At 38.3% G+C, this 24,726-nt stretch overlaps 3 protein-coding genes and 1 long non-coding RNA gene across 8 annotated transcripts in view; 1 reads left to right on the top strand and 3 right to left on the bottom strand.

Annotated features, from left to right (window-relative positions):
- Positions 1 to 6,185, top strand: part of LOC107680195 (G-protein coupled receptor family C group 5 member B) — a 34,707-nt gene extending 28,522 nt beyond the window's left edge. For both annotated transcript variants that reach the window (XM_016475983.1, XM_016475982.1), the window contains one exon: positions 5,481 to 6,185. In XM_016475983.1, the coding sequence (XP_016331469.1) occupies positions 5,481 to 5,525 (45 nt within the window). In that variant the 3' untranslated portion in view covers positions 5,526 to 6,185. The remainder of the gene's footprint in view (positions 1 to 5,480) is intronic.
- The window catches only part of LOC107680213 (uncharacterized), a 16,415-nt gene extending 6,835 nt beyond the window's left edge, over positions 1 to 9,580 (bottom strand). The window contains exons 1-2 of the long non-coding RNA XR_001633128.1: positions 8,927 to 9,580; positions 8,860 to 8,861 (exon numbers count right to left, since the gene is read on the bottom strand). This is a non-coding gene — a long non-coding RNA (uncharacterized LOC107680213). The remainder of the gene's footprint in view (positions 1 to 8,859; positions 8,862 to 8,926) is intronic.
- Positions 1 to 24,726, bottom strand: part of LOC107680186 (gastrula zinc finger protein XlCGF57.1-like) — a 398,670-nt gene that overhangs the window by 76,482 nt on the left and 297,462 nt on the right. The gene's annotated exons all lie outside the window — the stretch shown is intronic.
- iqck (IQ motif containing K) overlaps positions 10,612 to 24,726 on the bottom strand; it is a 31,680-nt gene continuing 17,565 nt past the window's right edge. For all 3 annotated transcript variants that reach the window (XM_016476003.1, XM_016476005.1, XM_016476004.1), the window contains one exon: positions 10,612 to 11,066. In XM_016476003.1, the coding sequence (XP_016331489.1) occupies positions 10,855 to 11,066 (212 nt within the window). In that variant the 3' untranslated portion in view covers positions 10,612 to 10,854. The remainder of the gene's footprint in view (positions 11,067 to 24,726) is intronic.

Below are 24,726 nucleotides of genomic sequence, written 5' to 3'. Positions count from 1 at the left end.
TATATATATATATATATATATATATATGCTTAGATAGGTGTCGTATTCCTATAGGTAGATGGGGATCAGCTGAGAGTCTGCTGATGCGAGCTTGACTAACGTGACCTGCCAGAACTAACGCTACGCTTGATTTCATGGCTCAATATGTAAACAATGTGCGAATGAAACAAAGTATTATTTAGAAAAAAGATCATTATTCAGAAATATAATAAATATTATTCAGAAATATTATTTTTATCCATTATTTATAATCTGACACAAATATTTCGTGCAATATATTTTATAGTTTGCTTGAAACAGCTTGCAAGTCCCTTAAATAAAAGATTTAGATTTTTGTAGTTTAATTTTCTTTAACATATAAAATGCTTAATTTTTCTTATGTCCACAAAAGTACTCTGAACTTGACCATGAAATATGCTGGGAACAATTTATGGTTTGCAAAATGTTTATGATTTCACATCAAATATATATAAATTTGAGAATTTGAAATTTGCATCATATACTGTAGGTTTATACAATGCCAATTCAAATTTACATTTAAAAAAGACAAGTTTTGAGTTTTTGGTCATACCATTGATTTGACAAACTATTGGCCAGATTTTTCAGTGCACGAATGTTGTTTTCCTTAAACATTTGGTTCTTGAGTGATGTAATATGGAAGAGAGTAAATGTCTCTTTGGTGGGGGGAGGAAATTGTTTTCTCTGCCTTGACCCAACTATAAATAGAACAAAACCTGCCAACAATGCAACGCTGCAGCCAAAGCCTTGTCAAAAGCTGAATTAACATTTATCCAAACAAGAGCAATATTTCTGCTCAAAGAGAACGAAGCAATGTGCAAATGTGAATGTAGAACCAGTTCAAAAGCTAAACCAAACATCACCAACCACCACAGAGGTGAATGTATTCAAATCTTTTTTTTTTGTAGAAGTATGAATGGCACGTAGTGTAAAGACTTAAAATTTGCAAGAAATGAGTCTCAAACTCAGCTAACTAGTGATTAAAAATAAATGCATCAAATACTTAAAGATTTGTTATGGAAAAACCTTGAGACAACAGTGAAGACCTAAACACCTAAAGTCCTAGACAGAGTAGTGTATACTTGCCTTACAGATAGGAAAACATATCTATAGAGAGCGAAATGTCTACTTTCAAATAAACCAATTCAAATAGAAAACAAATATTCTCAGATTATGTAATCCGTATAAAACATGCATACAGGCGCATCCCACTGCTGTGGAGATGAGTCAGTGTCGCCGACTTCATCTCTTAAACCGAGAACAAAGAAAGCACCATAGTGTATCAATAAATTAAAATGTTTATGCAGCCTCCTTACTGTTTTTCCCTGACACATTCATAATCATTATTTCTGCGGTGCGCTGTGGCAAGCTTTATACAGTATCTCACAGAAGTGAGTAACACCCCTCACATTTTTGTAAATATTTTATTATATCTTTTCATGTGACAACACTGAAGAAATGACACTTTGTTATACAAGCTGTACACTCACTACTTTACATTGTAGCAAAGTATAGCTTTTTCATGTGACAACACTGAAGAAATGACACTTTGTTATACAAGCTGTACACTCACTACTTTACATTGTAGCAAAGTATAGCTTTTTCATGTGACAACACTGAAGAAATGACACTTTGTTATACAAGCTGTACACTCACTACTTTACATTGTAGCAAAGTATAGCTTTTTCATGTGACAACACTGAAGAAATGACACTTTGTTATACAAGCTGTACACTCACTACTTTACATTGTAGCAAAGTATAGCTTTTTCATGTGACAACACTGAAGAAATGACACTTTGTTATACAAGCTGTACACTCACTACTTTACATTGTAGCAAAGTATAGCTTTTTCATGTGACAACACTGAAGAAATGACACTTTGTTATACAAGCTGTACACTCACTACTTTACATTGTAGCAAAGTATAGCTTTTTCATGTGACAACACTGAAGAAATGACACTTTGTTATACAAGCTGTACACTCACTACTTTACATTGTAGCAAAGTATAGCTTTTTCATGTGACAACACTGAAGAAATGACACTTTGTTATACAAGCTGTACACTCACTACTTTACATTGTAGCAAAGTATAGCTTTTTCATGTGACAACACTGAAGAAATGACACTTTGTTATACAAGCTGTACACTCACTACTTTACATTGTAGCAAAGTATAGCTTTTTCATGTGACAACACTGAAGAAATGACACTTTGTTATACAAGCTGTACACTCACTACTTTACATTGTAGCAAAGTATAGCTTTTTCATGTGACAACACTGAAGAAATGACACTTTGTTATACAAGCTGTACACTCACTACTTTACATTGTAGCAAAGTATAGCTTTTTCATGTGACAACACTGAAGAAATGACACTTTGTTATACAAGCTGTACACTCACTACTTTACATTGTAGCAAAGTATAGCTTTTTCATGTGACAACACTGAAGAAATGACACTTTGTTATACAAGCTGTACACTCACTACTTTACATTGTAGCAAAGTATAGCTTTTCATGTGACAACACTGAAGAAATGACAATAAAATATTTACAAAAATGTGAGGGGTGTACTCACTTCTGTGAATGTGTGCTTGAGCGCTTATAGGCTATGTAGGCAATTAAAGGCTCATGATAACGATTTAAATTGTTTATTAATAAATGTGCGATTAGTCGACTAATGCTTAAAATGAACGACTACTAGTCGACCAGAAAAATCTTTAGTCGAGGGCAGCCCTACCATGTTCATTCATTGAGGCCAGAGAAGAAATGGTTCTGTTACTAAACCTGGTTTCTTGCAAGGTTTTTTTTCTCCATTTCTGACACTTAATGGAGTTTGGGTTCCTTGCCACCGTCACATTTGGCTTGCTTAGTTGGGGTTTAAAAGACACTTCATATTGTCACTGTTGCCTTCTGGGCAGTGTGTTTGTGTACAGCGACAGCAGGGATAGTCATCCATGGAGAGGTGGAAGTATTAAATGTGTTTAACCAGGTCTTTATTTGGGAAGGTGTCCATTGCTTTGTCCCTGTTTGCAGTAATTTTATGAAGCCTGAGCTTTGAGACAGCTAGCATCTATTGTGCCATTTTAAGTACATTGATCAACTCTTCCTCTGTAGATAATCCTTTAAAGTAATTTCCTTCAGAGGAAGAGCTGATCAATGAATTTCCACACCCACTTTAGTCATTGTCACAATGCCACAGAAAGTTTAAAACGTCACAACAGACTTCACAGGTCAAGAGGCAGTAAAACATTGCTGTATGTCAGCTGTAACAGTAACCAGATCCTTTTGAAATCTTTATGAGGACACCTAACAGGATATTGTTAAGGTCAAGGTCAGGGCCAGGCAGCAGTACGTTATTGAGAGATACTCCATCAAACTGCACTAGAGTTAGTTATATCTCTGATTTGCTCTGTATTTTTGGGATGGTACACACCAAATGGTGGAAGATACCAGCATTCTTGGCTATCCTGTAGAGGAGGTGGTAGCTCTGCTTGGTAATTTTCAAGTATCTTCTGTATGAACTCTCCAAGAAGTTCTCTAGTTGTTTCTCAAACTTGCAACTGAGAGACATGGTATGGCAGTGATACTACCCAGCTGTTACTTAAACATTATGGAATATGAATTCTTTAAAGACTTAAGAAAAACTGCTGCTCAACTGAAGGAGCACATTTATTTATCTTTGTTCTGCTGAAAGTCTGACTGACCAGGCCTGTAGCTTGATAGGTCTACTTGACATTGTGACATGTGAGATGAGTATTTGGTATTGGTATGTTTCTTAAAGGTGCCATAGAATGCACTGATACAATATTTTAAATTGTTCTCTGATATCTACATAGAAGGTATGTGGCATAGGTAAGGGTAAAAAATCTTCAGAAACGGTCCATTTACAACCCTAGGATTTGTCCCTAGAATGAAATGGTCTGTTATTACCTTATTTGGAAGGGTAATGAATAATAATGTTGAGCTCTGCTCTGATTGGCTGTTTGACAGCGCGGCTCATTTCAGTAGCTCACACAGCAAACAGATCTCTACTGTCCGGCGTGAACGATGGAGAGATTATGCATCCAACCTTATATGTTTGAGCCTGTATCAGACGAAGAGACAGATTTTGAGAGATATTACAAGAATGTTTAGCATCTGTGGTATGAACATGATCGCTGTGAGACGCTGGTGGAGTGAACGAGGCTTGAGAGAGAGTTGTGAGTGAGGGCGTGAACGCCATAGATATATATATACACATAGATGCCTCATTAGCGACTGTTTCTATGGGCTGCTATACATAAGCCGTCCGCCATATTGTAATGGTCAACTTGATGTCATTCACCACAGTAATCACTGAATATTCGAAAGATGCCACAATCCTGCATAGAACGGCTCAACGGCTCTGTGAGAACCTACAGTATGGTGAATGATGTGAAGTTGACCGTTCCAAGATGGCGCCACATCTACATGCCCGGAGCGGTCGAATGGGGCATCTATACATATCTATGGTGGACGCAGCCTCTGTGTTGCCAGATCCAGCTGTTATAAGCGTTTTTTTTTCCACTTTAGAAAGTCAATAAAATAGAAAGTTGCAGTTTAAGGTCAGCGATATCTTTATCTTTATAATTGCAAAAGGTTTTAAATAATTTAGCTTTATTTTTATTTATTTATCGTTTTTGTTTGTTTTAATAGCAATATCTGGCAACACTGCATCGATGATTCGGCTGTGCAGGTCCGGCTGGACTAGAACATGGGCTGGTATACATTATGCAAATGTTGGGGGCGTAAACATTAATGATCCCGACTGTAACGTCATAGTCGGTGTTATGTTGAAAATTATATTCAATATTAGAATGTTTGCGGGAGCAGGCCAGAAATTCAGCGGGAGCGGGATTAAGAAAACAGCGTGCAGGGCTTGAATACAAAACGCACACAATTAATGGCGACTGTAGAAAGCAAAAGCCAAATCCCGGACATTTTGGGCGATTTAGAAATCCTGGCCGGACGCATTTTTTAGGTCCAAAAAGAGGTCATGTCCGGGGAAAAGAGGATGTATGGTCACCCTACAGTAGTGTCATTATTCAGCTCTAGCCAGTTCAGTAATGATTCAGTTCAGTTCAAAAACAGTGTGAATTTTGAACAAGTTCAATTCAGCTGTAAGCAACTCGTTATTCCGCTAAATTCAGTTCAAGTTTTGTTCTCATCCAATTGTGTCGGTGCCATGAAATTGAAAATATTATTGACTATTAAGTGTCTTTTAAACCTCAACTATGCAAGCCGAAGGCATCACTAGATGGCAAGGACCAGTTTGGAGAGCAGTGACAGTCAGCCTCTTCACGTGCTGACAGATTGTATGTTCTGTGTAATGCACTTGAGAGGTGTTTTCCCACTTATGAAACACCACTTATCTTCTGTAAATGTCTGGTCTTTAAACCTGCCTGCTTCTAATTGGATAATTTTGTTTCTTATTGTCACAGGTTCCATCCGCACCTCCCACATATACAGGAAGACAGCTTTGGTAAAGGAGTCTGGAAGAAGGGTGAATGGAAAAGTGGTGTAAGAGAAAAAGAAAAAAAAAATCTCCCAAGTGAATGCGGACTTACAGTTAGGAACAACATTAAAAGCCGCCATTGCTCCAGTGAGACTAAAATAAAGGACTCGGATGATGGTGTGGGTGTGTGTGTGTGTGAGCAATTTGGCCAGCATGATAGAAGGATGTTAAAACTGTACTACTCTTTGCACCATCAATAGCTGTAGTGATTTGGAGTTAGTGTACTGGTAAAAGTATTGATGCAGTTTCACACATTTCTCCATTAAATCAGCTTTTCATTCCAACAGTATTTTAATTTTTATCACCATCTCGGATACAGCTAAATATTTATCTTGCTCTGGCTTCAGATTCACCCTGAAGTCAAATTGGGCTCTGTATGTTACATGAAGAATTTACAGATCTGTCTGTACTGCAGTGGTGATTGTGCAGTAAAACTTGGACATTTTATCATTCTGTGATAACTAGATACAGTATTTGGATTTCTCTGGTCAAAGTTTTTTTTTAATTTCGTGAGTTGTCTGTGTATGAATGACTGGCGTGCGTGCAACTGTAGCGCCAATCCCCATGCAACATGCTGTGACAAATCTTTAGCGTTCTTCTATGGACTTTTTTAGCTCAAATCTCACTCAATTCTATACAACACCTTGTTGCAAATGGGCTGTATTTTTATAAATCAAATTGTTCTTGCATTTCGCCACTGGAGCAGCGAAATATTTAATCAGTTTTGAGCTCTGCTCTGTTTAACAGTTAAACAATTAACCTTCAGATACCTAGATCCCAGTGGAAATAACTGATGACAAAGCAAATGAGGGAGGTGAGGACAAGGGTTAGGTGTGCTAGTCTGAATTGTGATTTAAAAACTGCGTCTAAATGGCCATATACACACTGTAAGTTTTGGGAGTGATAACTCCTAATGTTACCCACATAAGTTACAGTGCTTGATAACTATATCACTGTTAATAGGTTTATTTTGTGTTGCTAACTTTAATACATTTGTGTGTGTGTGTGTGTGTGTGTGTTAACAATTTTTCACCTAACTAACATTAGAGCCCAAGTAGGCTACATATCATTGTTTATAGTCAATGGGGTCCAGAGATTTTAAGCTTCAAAAAGGAAATAACAGTAAAGAAATCCAGAAATTTGATTTAAATAATTGGAGTTGTATGGATTACTTTGAGATGTTTAAATTCGCATAGATTTTTATTTTATGTACAAAAAGAGATGAGCTGTATTTTGCTGTGAGGGTGAGTAAATGATGACAGAATTTTCATTTTTGGGTGAACTGCCCCTTTAGGCACTGAAAAGAGTGACGGCTGCAGTATATACATGGCCACAGTATAAGAGATCAGAGAACTGTGGTACCAGCTGTGTTCTGAAAGTGTTTTTGTCATTGATGTTTGCTCCTTATACTGTGCTGTAACCTTCCGAAAGGGACAGGGAGTTGTAGGGAATAACTATGATTTCCTTTATAGTTATGCATGCAGAGTCCTAAACCACATGACACAAACAGCCTAATACTGAACTGTAATATATATTGGTTTTCACAAAACCAAGTGTGAACATTTGGTTGATTTCTTAATCCAATTCAGAGTTTGATTCCACCCACCTCCCCTGGTTATACAAGGTACCAAAGGCAAATAATACGCTGCCATTAATAACAGTTATACTCTGAGAATGCAAAGATGTAAATTACACGTCATCAATAGCAGTTTACTTCGATAAGTTATGATGGATTGCTGGGGCCTCATTTATAAAATGTGCGTACGCACAGATTTGATCTTAGAGTGTGCGTACGCTAAAATCCACGGCAACGTTCATATTTATAAAAACGGTCTTTGACGTGGAAAAGTACTTACCGCCACGTCAGGGTCTGAGCAGGCGTACGCACTTTTCCTTGTGGCAAAGTCGGAGTACTGCAGCTATTTGAACATCTAAGCTGCAATATGATGAATTCGGTGCTTGCACGTACACCGCTTTTATTATTAAGCAACAAAGATGCAGTGTAAGAGATTAATTGTGCAGTGTAGTCAGATTCTTTATTAACCAGAGTTTTTGTGAAGATTAAACTGACCTTTTTAGTAGCCTTCTTTATTCGCTTTCTGTACACAGTTTATTCCATGGTTTTTTATTTAATTTTACAAGAGAACTTGCTAAGTCTTGATTTACTACTAATGCGTAAAATAGAAAAAAAAACATGCATAAACGCATCTCCGACTATTTTGTCTGTGTAGCCTTTAAGAATAGGCCTGTCGTCTAATATATCGGTTTTAATATATTCTATTCGATAACATTGTTAACTGGCAAGTGATTTTAAAAGTAGGATGGCTCACTTTTTATAAGATGACTGAAAATTATACTTGAATTCGTAGTTTCTTCTTACTTTTGGAAACCTAATCGTTTTATAATTATTATTATTATTTCTAGAAGTAGTCATTTTGATAATAGTCAATAGAAAAAAGTATAACCACACACACATTGTTTGTCTGCAGAATAATTACACATTATTAAATAAAAAGCGTTGCTGCACGAGCCTCTACCTCCGCCAGCAGGACCTATATTTCAGACTTTTCTTTGTGCGCGTTATTCTCAAGCATAGAAATTCGGATATTGGCGTGTGCTCTTTTATATGGTAATGATATTAATTAGGGGGCGTTTACAAGGCGGAGATCTGACACCAGTCAGCTGCACACAATTTCAAGATCATTTGCGATTTATAAATGTCACATCTGGAAGAGAGGCGTACGCACGTGTTTTTGTGCGCACGTTCGTTTTTCTCTGAATCGCACCTATGCACTTTTGAGAAATTATCTTAGAACAAATTTAGGACTGTTTATACGCAACATTTTATAAATGAGGCCCCAGGTGTGTTTAATTGGGGTTGGAGTTGAACTCTGCTCCTGGAGGGCCACTGTCTTACGGTGCATGAGGAAAATGTAATAAATTCTCACTGAGATAATACAGAGAGCCCAGAAAAATAAAGTTCTCATGCCGTTTATCAAAATGATTTACAGTCATTTTGATGGAAAATGCTACAAACTGGGGTAGTTGGAATGTTTTTTTTTTCCAAATAACTCGTGTCATCTCATCCCCAGATTCTGAAGGTCATAGCATTAGATTTCTACCTTGCTCAAAGATATGCAACTATGTGAGCGCACGCTTTGCGTTGTTGCATTTGACGTATCAAAGTGCAGTTCGTAACACAATGCAAGTACTTTACATGTTGCATTCTCAGAACTGTCACAAGGGGTGCTATAGCACGCATTAGCATGAACTTTGTCCTCCAGTGGTCACTTTTTTATGTCTACTACTGTCCTGGTGGAGCAGTATGGAGAAAATAACTTAGTTACACTGTTAAAAGTTATCTACCTGAACACTAAAATGTATGGTTTTATGGCACAGGCAGTATTTGAAGGTAACTTAACCTAGAGTACAATGAGGAGCTCACTTGTAATGTATTGATGGCATATTTGTACCTATGTTTGCATAAGGCTTGTTTCTGGCCTCAATCCTGAGGTGCAGGGTCCCACTATACAGGCATTAAAATAATTACTGAAGGTACTGTGTGAAGGGAAAGGGTACTGTTGTGTATTAGAGCCTTTGTATTAATATATTGTTTGTTGTTTATGTTGTTTGGTCAGCTCTTGTATATGTGTGTGTATATAATATGCGCACATGACGCGTTCGTCAGGGTTAACATGACAGTCAGAAAATAACCTGCGTACTGTATTTTCACATGACTGAAAATATTGAAAAGGGCAATGTCAGTGTGATATAATGAGATGAAGTTTGGTTGGTTACCTATGTTCATAAAGTTAGAAAAACAATAGTGCGATATGCACATAATGTCTGTTTCTTGAAATCTTCCATACTACTGAATTTCCCTTGTTTCTGTGTTCTTCACATCTCTCACCTCTTGGTTGTTTTGCCCTCAGACTTTATCATCTGGAGCTGTGCAGTGATGCAGCATGTCTGTGTTTAGAACGATTTCCCCCAAAAAACAGTGTATATGGAATAAAACAATTCAACAACCAGTGACAGCGTTTGCCCTTTTTTGTATTCAAATGAATGTAAGAAATCAACTGTTTTTTTGTTTTTTTGTAAAAAGAGAAAAGTGGACAAGACTCCAACTTCTCACTAATAAACTTTATGATTACAAGATATATATGCTCGATAACTTTCTCTTGACCATAGATGTCAGAAAATTTCAACTTTAAGAAATCCATTCTCTTGTATTATATGAACTCGTACATGGTATATATAAATCTAAGAAAAAAGTTATACATCTTCGACATGAGGGTGAGTAAATGAGAAAATTTTTAGTTTTGGGTGGAGCATCTCTTTAAGTACCCAATTAGACAATGCATATTTTATTTTTTTTTATTTAATTGCAAAACATAAAATAAAAATTACATATTGAAATCGTTTTATTATGATTAAATCTATGTTGTATGCCATTCAAAATAAATAATTACCTTTTTTTTTTTATCTAAATAACAAATTACCAATTTAGTTTATGTGTAAATGAACACCTCTGCATATTTTGCACCTCTATTTTTACTGAGGGCAGATCAACTTTCTGGCAATATACATGTGATGGCATACAAGGATCCATTTTCCTTTCTGTGTGAAATGCACTAAAATATTAGCTAACAATTTATTTTACGGTGACCTTGTTACATGTACTTACTATTATAATAACAAAAAATCATCCATAATTGCATGCAAGTAAGCCAAACCTTAATCCTAACCCTAACCATATAATAAGCACATGTAGTTAATATTACTCAGTACTTAAATGTATAATTACACTAAAAATAACATGTAACCAAATATTAAAGAATAAATTAACAAAAAATAAAAAACAGAGTATATAAGTTATAATTAAATTATTAATCTAAATGATGTATCTAAATCACTTTAATTATTTCACTCATTCACAAGGTCCATCCATGCAATGCTAAATTTCTCTAAATCTGTTCCAACGAAAAAATGCCCTCAGGCCATTCAAGATGTAGATAAGGTTAAGTAAATTATCAGCAAAATTAAATTTTTGGGTGAACTATTCCTTTAATAACAACAAGAGCAGTGCTTCACAAACCTGTCCTACAGACCCCCCAGCACTCCACATTTTGTATGTCTCCCCCATCAAACACACCTGATTGAACTCTTCAGCTCATTAGCAGAGACTACAAGACCTGAAATGGGTGTAACCAATCAGGGAGACATACAAAATGTGCTGTTTTGGGGGTCCCTAGGACAGGTTTGAGAAACACTGAAATAGAGCCACAGCAGTGAATTCTTCATTCTGCAGTTACGTTGTTGACCTGATGTAGAGTGGTGGTGCGCTGGGAAGAGAGGCTTGGCTTGAGCAGCTTTTTTCTCTCTGAGGTGCTCTGAGGAGCGGGTGTATTCAGGGCTCTGCTCTGAGGTGTAGGAGGAACCACCTCGATGGACACACCAGCCTCCACATGCTGGTCAGCGCTGCCATCAAGTTCAACCAGCTCCGACCAAACTGGAAAAACAAACAAAACAACGATAGGTCATAATTCAGTTACAGGGACTACAGCTTTACAATCAAAAATGAGATTTGAGCAAATAACCTTTCAATATATCGGCTTCGCCAGATGCTGAAAAATGATCTAATATAAATGTGCAATTAATCGACTAATGGCTAAAATGAATGACTACTAGTTGACTAGAAAAATAGTTTTATTTAATTGCTGCTGCTGTTGGTTATTGCTGTAGTTGTAGATTATTGCTGCTGCTGCAAGCAAGTACAGGAACTTGCTACTGCCAATGCATACGGCGATACGGTGCCGTGAGTATTTAAGACATGCTGCTGCTGCACAAATAGCATATAAAATAACCCGTAGCAGATCTATACAGGTGGAGCTGGGGAAGGTGGAGGGTTTCATGCAGGAATCTCAAGTGAATGCTAGCAAGCCATATAAATGCAAGGCAGTAAGCTCATTGGCTGCATATGCAGCATGAACCAATCAGCTTGTGCCAAGTCGTTTAACTCTCTGAATATCATCAGTTACGTTAACAACCCGTCAGCCTGCACCATCTAGTGTTTCATGACTAAACTATATATTTACACAGTTTAATGTATCTCAGAGGGGACATGGATGCATTTAACCTACAGTTACATTTGGATAAATAATGTTTTGTTTTTAACATAAAACGTTGAATACTGATACTTGAAATTATTTTAAAACATGAAAAAAATTAGTCAAAATGTGAAATTAAAACCGCCAGTAGGTGACAGCAAGTGACTGTTAATGAGTGAGTCATTGAGATTCAACAGATTCGTTCAAATGGCTAATTCATTCAGGAACAAAGCATTTGACTCTCCCTGCGTTCCATTTGGAAGGGCTCATCCCTACGCCCTAATCCCTTCAAAGGGTTTACCCTCCGGAGTGAGAGCTTTGAAAGGTTGAAGGGTGTAGGGGACCAAACAACTGTTTCTTGAAGTGCGTTCAAAAAGCTGATTCATTCAATAAGTAAACACCGTTCATTGCTCAGAGACGCAAAACAGTGCTGTGATGTTTGTTTGGAACTATTTTTGTCAGCAAAATTTAGCAAAAACAAGCAATATTATGTCTAAAACGCAAGTCACTTATTGCTAACTTTACTGAACTTGTCTAAAATGATTATTAAATTTGTTATGCTGATATCTGCAGAAAAACGGAACTCTTTGTGTGATATAGATTAAGTTAACTATATTAAATTATATAAATATAAAAAGCATACAGAAGCATTTTTGCCGTCTATAATTTAGAATGCCTGGAATTTTGAGTTTTAATAGACTAATAAATCAACGTGCGTGCACTCTATAAACATAAAAGCATACAGAAGCATTTTTGCGGTCTACAATTTAGAATGCCTTGAATTTTGAGTTTTAATAGACTAATACATCACGTGCATGCACTCTGTCTGTTTGTGTGAGTTGGTGATATACTCGATAATGTCAGATCGCACATCATTACAACAACACTTACCATATTATCATCGCAGAAGATATACTGTATATCACACACCCCAGATTCAACTTGAGTGGAAAATGAAATCATCTGCAGTTGTGCGCTGTGTTTTTAGGAGTCTAACATGCAGACGCCAGACCACTGATTCGTAAACCTGTTTTCCTGCAGTCCGTGTTCTTCTGACTATTTTGTAGTAACGAATATGCTTCGGGGAAATGAATCGGAGTAAAAGTATACATTTTAATTAGGAAATGTAGTGGAGTAAAAGTAAAAGTTGGCTGAAATATAAAAACTCAAGTACAAATACTCCCAAAAAAATATTTAATTACTGTAACGAAGTATTACTTCTTGGGTATCTCCAGGAAGCTTTATCCTGTGGTTTTATGTTAAAGAAAGTGTTAGTAATGACCTGACCTTGGTGGCAGCAGAACTCAAGTAGGCGTTTCCCACTTCTGTTCATCCTGCCAACACCACACTTTCCCAAGCAAGTTGCTCAGGAATTGTGGTCAGTGCCCACTCTAGCATTAAAGTTACCAAGCAAAAACTGTGGCTGATTTGATGGGACACTGTTGACGATGTTGAGAACATCATAGAACTTCTCGATTAGTTTTGTAACCCTTGTTCCATGAAGGAAGCAACAGAGATGTTACATTTACATACTGATGTATGGGGTGTCACTTTGGAGCCCCAAACACCTCTGAGTAGTAAAAAACAGGCCAATGAACATGTGCGAGTGCCAAGCCACTTCTTTGTTCAAGCAGTCTGCAGTTTAAACAAAATCTCCAGTGATAGGGTTTCCATTTACTCAAGGTGAATGAATGAGTGTTTACTATGACAACCACTAGGCTCTGAAGCAAAAATCGGAATGAGTGGATGCATGCTACCTCCTTATAAACCCGTGTGTATGGAGGAGTGGCTAGGCTTGCAAATTCCACTCGCCAATGTTCAGTGGTCTGTTTTTTTAATGATTGGGGCTCCCAAGTGAGACCCTATTCATTATTATGTTGATGTAACACAGAATGTGACAGCTGAAACAAAGGACAAGTTCTCTTTCAGTCAGTGTAAGTCAGGGTTGGTTGCTAAGCACTGATAATGCTGTGGATTTTGGAGGAACAATACTTCCCAGCAGGTTGTTCCTGATTGCAAAGGCTACAGCATGTTCTCTTTGATCTAATTCTGACTTGCCCTGAAAAAAGGTGAAATCTTACAGCAGTCCCACTGGACAGTCACTGGCTGAACAATTAAAAAACATGCAGCCCATTTCACAGGTTGGTACATGAAAAAAAAATCACACCGATCTTTTCTTTTTTTTGTATATACTTGGTTATACACTGCAATTTGGTTATCAATATTGTAATGTCAGATATATACATTTATTGCAAGTTGTTTAATTCTTTTTTTTACAGATTAACAGCATAGACGTGCAAAGAGAATGCATCCTCAAATTGTGTGTATGCTTGAATGATGACAGCTGTTCAAGGAGTACAATGTAAGCAAATGCTTATCTCTTTCATCATCTAGTTCACTTTCATCTATTTCCTGTACTGCATCAAATATTAGATGTCATACAAATGCAGCATATTTTGTATGTTTTGCACAGGATTGTGATTGGTTGATTGCCAAAGAAGCCATGAAGCAGACAGTAATTGGGGTCTGCATTGTTTGACATGAAGGACATGACCCAGTGGATCAGAAGGGGTTGACGTTCTCATTTCTTTGAGGAATGCAGCTGTGGCAGTGGCCATGTTATTCAGACTCATTTATGCCTTTAACCTTAGCTACCCATGAGGACTCAAATCTATATTTGAGATCATCCAGAAAGTGTTCTTCAGCCTGGAAGGACGCAGACTTTCATCAAATGTGCATGCCCTGAGGAACAAGATGCTGGAGTAAGTTGATCCTGTACTATCTTGTTCTAAGCTCAACACTGAGCAGATTTTTTTATTGTAATATCAATATTGTTAGTCCTCTTTTTTGTATTTTGCATTGTAGTTTGTTTCTTTGTATTACTTAAATGTCAACCTAGCTGAAACTTTAAAAATACTATTGTGGTTTATTTAAACTTTTGAAAACAGCTCAGCACTGAACAGTAGTTGTTGTCTTTTTCTTTTGAAATTGGAATAAAGAAAGACTTAAGACATTTACATTAAGCATTTAATTTATTTGTACATTAAAATACATTTAGGTGGAAATAGCAGTAATTATAAGCTGGTTAAAGTAAATAAAGTTGTTCAGTTAAAACATTTCTGGTTGCCGTAATTAAGTGGTTAAAATTAATTGGCTCAACAAGAGTAAGTTGTGTACAAGTTAAATCCACAAGATAATTCCAATGAACATGATTTGATCTCATTGGTTGAAGATGAATTTCGCTCTTTGGTTCTATTTACCTATATTAAGTTCAGATTAACATGATTCAAATGCGTGGAAATGGGTTTAATAATTAAATTAAGTTGCACCAACGATTTATTTTTTTGAGTATACAAGACTTTTAAAGGGGTCATCGGATGCACAAGTTGATATGATTAATGAACAGTCTACAACATACTTTCAGTGTTTCCCATACATTGATTTATTTGTGGCGGCCTGCCACAATATCAAACTGATCGCCACAAATAGATTTTCCAAAAGGCTTATACTTCGTTGAATAAACACGAGAACTGCGCATTTCAAAATCGAAGCCCGATGTGGGTGTTTTTTATATCACTGTATCTGTGAAGGAAACCGACTGTCTTCAGAACATTTTTGATGTCATTTTTATTTTTATTTTGCATGTAATGTCTGATAAAGCAGCATTTGTGAGCGGAGCCCTGCTTTGTATACAGCCGTTACCGGGGAAACCTTTATTTCTCCTGCTCTAAGCGCCTCCTGCTGGCAGAGAATGAATTTGCATATATATGCCGCCACAAATAAAGTGTTAGTCTGTGGGAAACACTGTACTTTGGTTAAAATTTCTCAATGGTAGTGTAAAACAACACCCTTTTTACCTAGCCAAAAACAGCTCTGCACACAGCAACCCGTTTTAGTGCGTTTCTTTAAATGCTAATGAGCTCTGCTGACCCCTCCCCTCTCTTCCATGGGGTGACGAGCAATTCTCATGAGACTAGGTGCATCCCAAATTGCGTACATATGCACTATTCTATGACGTTTTTTTAGTATGAATAGTGCGAGTATTTCACACTGAAAATTCCAAAAAGAAAAAGAGCACTTTAAATACCCGGATGATGCACTTAAATAACCGAAAAAACAAAAGTGTGGAATGTTGGACACTTCATGCACTCAACAGTCGCAGCTTTAATTAGGCTACTTATGCATTATTCTATGACGTTTTGTAGTATGAATAGTGCGAGTAGTGTGTTCACACTGAAAATTCCAAAAAGAAAAAGTGCACTTTAAATACCTGGATGATGCACTTAAAGAACTGAAAAAAATGTGTGTGGAATGTTGGACACTTTATGCACTCAACTGTCGCAGCTTTAATTATGTAGTGAAGGGGGAGGGGCTATCAGACTCTGATTATGAATGACAAAATAACCTTATATAATTCATACACTACATGGTTGAGTACATTATGCACTCATACACTATGTACTTATGCACTGTGTATAGTGCGTCATTTGGGAAGCAGCTACTGTTTACTTTAGCCGCATTTAACTGCGGAACTTGCTAACTAGCATGTTATTAGGAAAAGCGATTTGCAAAGATTCATAAAAGAACCTTATACCCACTTCTGCAGGTGAAGCTGGATCATGAATGATTTGCACGAACATAAACGCATTTAGGTAGATCGGGGGCGCATTCCCTTCAGAAACAAACGTAATGTCTGGAATGTCGTAAACCACTGCATCTTCAGCGACTCAGATGTTGGGAGTAAATAACAACTGCTATGTTCATTATTACATCCAACAACAAAGCATCTCAATCTCTTAGGAGACAATTCTTGTCTACACCTGCTCCCGCGTCGAAACAATGGAAGACTGTTTCCAGCTCACTCAGGGCGGGTCTAAGGTAAAACACAAGTGTCAATCAACAATCGTAGGAGGGGCCTGGGTCTGTGTGACATCACACTGCCAAAAAGCTGAGAACGGCTTGATTTTATAAAGGGGATATTATTTATAGGGATAAAAAAAAATACTGAGTGGATTTTTATGATTATAGGGTGGATGTGTACAAACATTGCCAACACGCATTTATGTTCAAACATGTAAAAGTGAATTTTGCGTCCGATGACCCCTTCAAGACCACTTTCTCAGTCGGCCCACAGAGGAAGAAGAAAACAAAACACAAAGGTCCAAGAGACACAATCAGCCTCAACTAGGGATGGGCTATATCTTATCATTGGTGATATACAGGTAGAAATTCTTCCCACGATAAGAATTACTCTTGCCACAATAATAACAATTAAGCCTGCAACCCATTCGCAACTCACGTGCAGAGCAAAAACAAGTACAGCACAAGGCAGACATGAAGCTGAAGAGGATTTTGTCTCTGAACATGGAGCTACCTCTACAATTTGGAACTGGTTTGGTCAGGGCTGTAAAGTGCAACATGTCACAGTCATGCGATGAATAAATATACCACAGTAGCATGCGTGCGATACAGTTTTGCATTTGTATGAGCCTGTTTACAAACCTGTTGTCGAACAAAGAGAACATTTAATGACATGGTATTACTCCAAATTCAGTTCATAACATCAGTCAAGTGTTTATTCTGCTTCACCAATAACTGGATGCCTTTGTCCATGGAATTTTCTGGAATGTCGTAAGTTCTATTATGTCTGTGAGTCTCACTTGGGGAGTTTCTGCTCTAAGGCGTCCTCTGGCTACCAGTATGAATTAAACAGACGCATAAGATTTTCTGACAAAACAGAAATTACTGCCACAGGTTTTATCATAATAATTTGATATTTTAAAATAAAAACTTAGACCTTTCTAATTATTTAAAGTTATAGGTCCCTTGCACTGAACTTTCACAACTCCCTTCCTCACTCAAGTATCACCAGCTCCAAAAGTGACAGCTTCCTAATATATACACTAATGTCTGTGTTATAAATTGCGACAAGACGTCATACTTAATAAAATAGACTGGAGTTCCTAATATGGTGTAATATCTAATTTGTATTCCCTACCACTAGATGGCAGACATGTAGTACTTCGATTCTAGACCAAAATTACGTCATGTTCCTATTCAAAGTGTTCGAGGAAACAGCAGAGCAAGTGAGCTATCGTGTCATTGATGCGGAAGCAGTTCAGTTCATAGCGTGCGAGTAAATTGTGAGATTTGTGAGAGAAAATCACCAAATGGCTAATAAAAAGTTGTACCGTGAGGATGTGTTGCAAATGTTATTCACCGATTCTGACTCTGAAGGGGAATATTTGCCTTTTGGAAATGATGATTGGTTGTCTAATAATCGCGCTTCTCCCGGTACATCTTTGCAGCGCAATGGTGCCGCCGTGCAAGGCGCGAGTGTTCACGAAGCACAAACAAGTGATCATTTCGACCCTTTGCCCAACAGGGATGGGGGTGGCAGGGGTGAACGTGGTCGTAGTGTCCATAGGAAAACAGTTGCTAGAGGTAGAGGCAGCAGGGGTAGGAGAAATAGGGCTGGAAGTAGCACTAGCTCTTTGGATCCAGCGCCCCAAAGAGGTGGGAGTGGCCGCGGTAGACGTGGCCATGCTGTGCGTGGGAGAGCCGGGAGACGTGGAAGAGGCAGCAGGGGTGGTCTGGATCTAAATAGGGCTGGAAATAGCGATGACAATGGTGGCTGGGTTTTTTTGAGAAATGAAGAAGTGTATCAAGACTGGATCAAACGCTTTGATGAGCCTGTTGGTTATCTAGGAGAGGAAGATTTAACCAGTGCTGCACCCTTAGACTTTCTGTCCCTCTTTCTGACTGATGACTTCTGGAACCTCATTTGAACCTTTTACAAATGAAACCAACAGATATGCTCATCAGTTTCTAAACTCCCAACAGCTGAAACCCAATTCCAGATTTCCTGAATATTTCCTGAATATTACTGATGAACTGATCAAAAAGCAGGCTACCGTTCACATGCGTTTTACTACTATATAGTATAGAAATATAGTAATAATTTGGTACTTTCTTGTTTTTTTGTTGGTTTCCTCTTTTCTGATCATTTGGAATGAGGATAAAAAAGACCAAAAAAAACATGCAAATAAGTTCAAACATCAATTCAATATCTACTATTTCCTGAATATTATGAAATTCAAGATGGCCGCCCCTGATGACGTCATAATATGCAAATTAGATTAGTATATTTACACCCCACATAAACTTTGTTTAACATGCCAACATTTTTCTAATTTACAGTAGATCTCTATCTTTAAGCCCTTTCAAGCCACAAGCTTTTGAAATCTTGATGTCAAAATCCAGCATTTTTCCAAAAATCCCTAGCGCCCAAAGGGTTAACATTAAATAACGAAAGAAAAAGAGAAAATACCTTACTACTCCTGACTGAATACCTTTTGTAGCTTTAATAATAATAAATTTCCTTTTAGTTGGTCACTTTCATTGTTGTGTTGAAATACTGACACTAGAGGTTACTCTTGGTAGCCCACACACTTCTTACGTATTCAGAAAAGGCCAAAGAAGTTGGCAAGTGGAATTTGCATGTCCAGCCACTCTCCTGGACATAAAAGAAGGGCTGACACACCACTCATTCAACTTTGTTCTTCAGAGCCAAAACACACATCTTATGCACTACAGAGTAGCAACTTTTTCCACACACCTCGCTGAAATTTATAGCATGCTATAATGTTCTCCTCTCATTTGTGCACAGATAAGAACAAGGAGTTCTCCTGGGTGCATCAACAGTGGCTTAAAAGAGGTAATTTCCTTTCTAAAAGCAAATTCCTCTAAGAGAAAAGCATGGCAGATTGAGTCTTTTTAAAGATGCCTTTCATCCATGGGTTTGATTTCTGTCTCCTTCTGATGGCCACACCCACTGTCTTTAGTGCCTGGGTCATTCTCATGTGGAAGCTTGGGTGATGGTCATAGGGAATATTGTTAATGACAATTCTTCTGGTGCAGATCTAGGGGCCATCCACACAGAACACGTCGTTGCATCTAAAAACACAAGACGCAGTGCTCAGGAAGGTTTTTTTTTTTAAGTGCAGCGCAGAATGCCTTCTCTGCCCTGTTGTCGTAAAATACAACAATTGCTATGCCAACTTGCATTGATCCAAGATGGTGGTGCAGTCAGACGCAGTGGCTACTCTGGGTTCTAAAGACGGTGCTTTTATGCCTTTTAATCTCGTCTCTTCGTCTCCAAATAATCTCACGTTACCGCTAATTCTTAAAGATTGTGTTCAAAAGCAGATCACAGTATGGCCAAACGATGCTAACTCAGCACTTCAGGACTGTTTCCAGGACACAGACTGGAACATGTTCAGAGAGGCAGCCACCTACAACAATCACACAGACTTACAAGAGTACACCGAAACAGTGACTGTCACATCATCTATGCACTGCTTGATATAAGCAGTCACCAAGACCATCACCACACAAGCCAACCAGAAGCCATGGATGACAGCTGAGGTTCGCGGGCTGCTAAAAATCCAAGATGAAGCATTCAGATCAGGAGATAAGGCAGCTCTCAAAACAGCAAGAGCCAATCTGTCTCATGGCATCAATAAGGCAAAACATCAATATGCTCAAAAAGATCAACAATAACTTCAGTGACAGTAGACACCCGGACCCCGTGGCAAGCCATTCAGACCATCACTGGCTACAAGCCCCTGCCACAGGCCAGTGACGATGACACATCCCTCCCAGATGCACTCGACCACTTCTACTCACGATTTGAGATACAAATGACAAACCTCCACAAAAACTACACACATCTCCAAATGACCAGGTGCTCTGTCTCTCTCCAGTTGACGTAAGAAAGACCCTGTCCAGGGTCAACCCACATAAGGCTGCGGGCCCTGACAACATACCTGGCCGTGTACTGAGAGACTGTGCTGCACAGCTGATGGATGTCTTAACAAATATCTTCAACACCTCATTGAGCCAGGCAGTCGTCCCCACGTGTCTCAAATCCACCACCATAATTCCAGTACCAAAGAAGTCACCTGTGTCCTGCCTGAATGACTATCGTCCCATAGCACTAACCCCAATCATGATAAAGTGCTTTGAGAGGTTAGTCATGCATCACATCAAGTCCAGTCTCCCAAACACGCTGGACCCATTCCAGTTTGCAAACTGTCCAAACCGTTCCACGGACAATGCAATATCCTCCACTTTCCACCTCGCTCTTACTCACCTGGAACAGAAAGACCCTTATGTTAGAATGCTGTTCGACTTCAGTTCAGCATTCAACACAATAATCCCTCAGCAGCTTATCAACAAACTAAACTTGCTGGGCCTCAACTTACCCGTCTGTAATTGTATCCTGAATTTTTTAGCTATAAGATCTCAGTCAGTCCATGTCGGCCGCAACACGTCCAGCACTACCACACTGAGCACAGGTGCCCCACAGGGCTGTGTGCTCAGCCCGCTGCTCTTCACACTGCTGACTCACGACTGCACTGCCAAATTCAGCTCCAACCACATCATCAAGTTTGCTGATGACACAACTGTGGTAGGCCTCATCAGAAACAACGATGAAACACACTACAGAGAGGAAGTGGCACAGCTGGCTGAATGGTGCGGTGTCAACAACCTGTCCCTCAAAGTGAGTAAGACAAAGGAGGTTGTGAGGACTTCAGGAGACACTCTGTTGACCACCCCCCACTGATCATCGACGGCTCGGCCGTGGAGAGAGTCAGCAACACTAAATTCCTGGGAGTGCACATTACAGAGGATCTCACCTGGACCACCAACATCACGTCACTCAACAAGAAGGCCCAACAGCGCCTCCACTTTCTCCGCCAGCTGAAAAGAGCCTCCTTGAGCTTTGAGATGGTAGCACTGAATTAAGCCATGAATGCAACTTCCTACCTTTCTGTCGCCACTGCCTCATAAGATGTAATATTATTATCTGTTATTAGAATCCAGCGCAACGGCAACATGTCGCCATGTTATAAGACAACATCTGTATTGCAAACTGTATTGCTGTTATTGTTGTTTTTAGTGTATGCATACAAACGCAACGTCATTGCCATAGAAACCAATGCAGATTCATTCAATTCATTACTTCAGACTTATGTGCCCTCTAGAAGCTTGCGTTCTGCAAGTGAACATCTACTTTCACAGACCTTTAAATTAAATGTTCCCTCCTGGTGGAATGACCTGCCCAACTCAGTCCGAGCAGCGGAGTCCTTAGCCATCTTCAAGAATCAGCTAAAAACACATCTCTTCCTTCTTTATTTGATCCTCTAACTCTAGCACTTCTCTAATCTTTTTGTATTCTATCTATTTGTTTTCTTTTTATTTATTATACAATTAACAAAAGCAAAAAAGGCCTCTAACACTAGCTTGCTCTATTATTTTTTCTATTCTATCTGTTTTCTTTTTACTTATTATATAATTTAAAAAAAACGTTGCTACGTGTACTGCGTTAAACTAACCGAGACTTGTTATAGCACTTGCATATCATTGCTCTTTTGTTGATTTTGATTGCTTCCATTGTGCTTATTTGTAAGTCGCTTTGGATAAAAGCATCTGCTAAATGACTAAATGTGAATGTAGATACTGAGAAAAATGAAAGAGCACCATGGACACACAAATCAGAATTGAACAGTTGCGATACACAGTGAGGACAGTCAATCATTTAGATCGGATTCCAATCGGAAATGAACCAAAATCGGATTTGGACCGACAGTCTGAACAAGGCTAAAGAAGTTGATGATGTACTACAGGTGCCCTTTTATTCTGACGGTTGCACAGGTAGTAACATCACGGACTGTTGTCGGCCAATAACATTGTCACATTTAAAGTAGGGCTGTCAGTTTAAAACGTTAACTTATTTAATCGCGTTATTTTTTCATAACTAATTAATTATTTGAATGCAGTTAACGCACTGGCCCCACCCCCAGACCTGTACATCATCTTACATTTTATATAGTTCACTGTTGACAAATATTATGCAGGGGAACAACTCCAAAAATGCAGTTATGTCCTAAAATTCAAGATATTGGTGCAAAAAATGCCCGTTTGAGTTTTTGTCTCATATTTATATAATACGATATCACACGATCAGGGAGAGCAGTATTACACAAGAGATTATTTTGTCCCGAATATCACGAGTTTAAATGTGATTTTTTTATAACAGATTAGTAAATAAGAAGTTGATATTGTGTTATATTTTAAACACAATATTATGTATTTTTGCTCAATTTTGCAGAGAACACTTTACCTTTAAAGGGATCCTATTATGCTTTTTCACTTTTTCAACTTTAGTTAGCCTGTAATGTTGCTGTTTGAGCATAAAAAAGATCTGCAAAGTTACAAAGCTCAAAGTCCACTTCAAAAGGATATACTTTATTGAACAGAAATCACTTTTCAAAAACTACTACGAACAACTCGTTTGGACTACAATGCATATTTTCAGGGATTTGTGATATCACAAATATCGACGAATGGGACGAGACCTGGTTGAGCTGCACTAGAGAAGGCAACGAGTGTTATCACTATGTTGGAGACACGCTAGCTTTCCCAAGACAGACGAACTTAGAGTGGTTACAATCATCCGGGTTTAGATCACGCTCAAATTGATTTGATATTGATGCAATATTTACACTAAAGCTAGCAGGTGGCTATGGTAAGGGGCATGACATTTCCCGACCAGGCGCCGAGTGCTGCCAATCACAACACACACTAGCCCAGCTAACCAATCACAGCACACACTGGCCCAGCTAACCAATCACAGCACATTTCGTATTTCAGAAGGTGGGCCTTCATTTGATACAGGAACTATTCGAGCCGTTCATGCCAGACTGGGGAGAGAGGTGTTGTAATAATGTAAAATATGTGAAAAATAATGTGTTTTTCGAACAACCTAGTATGAGAGCCTGTTTTAGTACACCCCCAAAACAAAATCAAGACTTTGTAAAAGAGCATAATACCCCTTTAAAGCCAAAGCAGAATTGTTGTGCGTCTTCGAGCAACACAGCGGTGTTTAGTTTCTGAATGAATCCGCGTTTTGAACGAATCGTGTGAACCAATGATTCAAAGCCCCATTCATAAAGAGAGCCGTTTACTTCATTCGATTCGTTCAAATGGCTGCTTCATTCAGGAATTAAGACATTTACCGCCACCTGCTGGCAGTTTCTTATTTAGAATATAATTTCATAAAACAAATAAATTATAATAATAAAAATTAAAACATTAAAGGGATAGGCCTAGTTCACCCGAAAAATTACAATTCTGTCATAATTTACGCACCCTCATGTCGTTTCAAACCTTTCTTTTGTGGAACATAAAGTAAGGTATTTTGAAGACTTGGTAACAAAGCTGTTTTGGTTACCAATGACTTTCATTGTGTGAGCAAAATATACTGAGATGTTTCTCAAATTATCTTCTTTTATATTCCATAGTTTATGTTAGGCCAGTGGTTCGGGCCGCACTATGGTCCAAGTGCAAGTCTCGCGGGCCGCACGCATATCATTTACATATTACGTCAGCAATACAAACCAACCTGATTTATAATATTATAGCCTAAATATTATGATATCTAATCGATTACATTCATTGTAATAAATAAATAATTCTACTCCCCATAAATAACACCCAATTTTGTGAACTTCGGCTCGAAAGGAGTAACAGCACAATCATAGGCGGAGTTTCACTTTTATACGTGGGGGGGCACCCACTGGCAGACGAGCCACGAGCACTTTTTTATATGTTCTACATTTCATGTATTTATGTAACACATTCTACATTAAAAAATTAATTTTGAATGAACAATAACTGCTGTACAAAGAGTAAAAAAAAGAAAGAAAAAAAAACATACCTAATGCAGAAAAGCCGCCTCTTTTTCCGAATTGCGCAGATGACCACTATCTTTCTTTCATCTCTTCTGATAAATTTTCAGTCAAATCGTTTTCTGTGTGCTAGATCAGAGCTAGAGCCCTGCATTTCAGCTCAGGCCCGACAGGCCCCGAATTTTTTACGCCCCTCGGGCTGGGCTTCGGGACAATTTTCACGTCATAATTCAGACGCGGGCATGGCCTCGGGCCTGTTTTAGGCTTCTCCTTATTTTTATATTTTAGACATCCATCAATTAGTGAT

Source organism: Sinocyclocheilus anshuiensis, unplaced genomic scaffold, assembly GCF_001515605.1.
Source record: "Sinocyclocheilus anshuiensis isolate Anshui unplaced genomic scaffold, SAMN03320099.WGS_v1.1 scaffold492, whole genome shotgun sequence".
NCBI classification, from domain to species: Eukaryota; Metazoa; Chordata; class Actinopteri; order Cypriniformes; family Cyprinidae; genus Sinocyclocheilus; species Sinocyclocheilus anshuiensis.
Note: the sequence above shows the minus strand (reverse complement) of the source record. Positions and strands in the feature narration are given on the sequence as shown.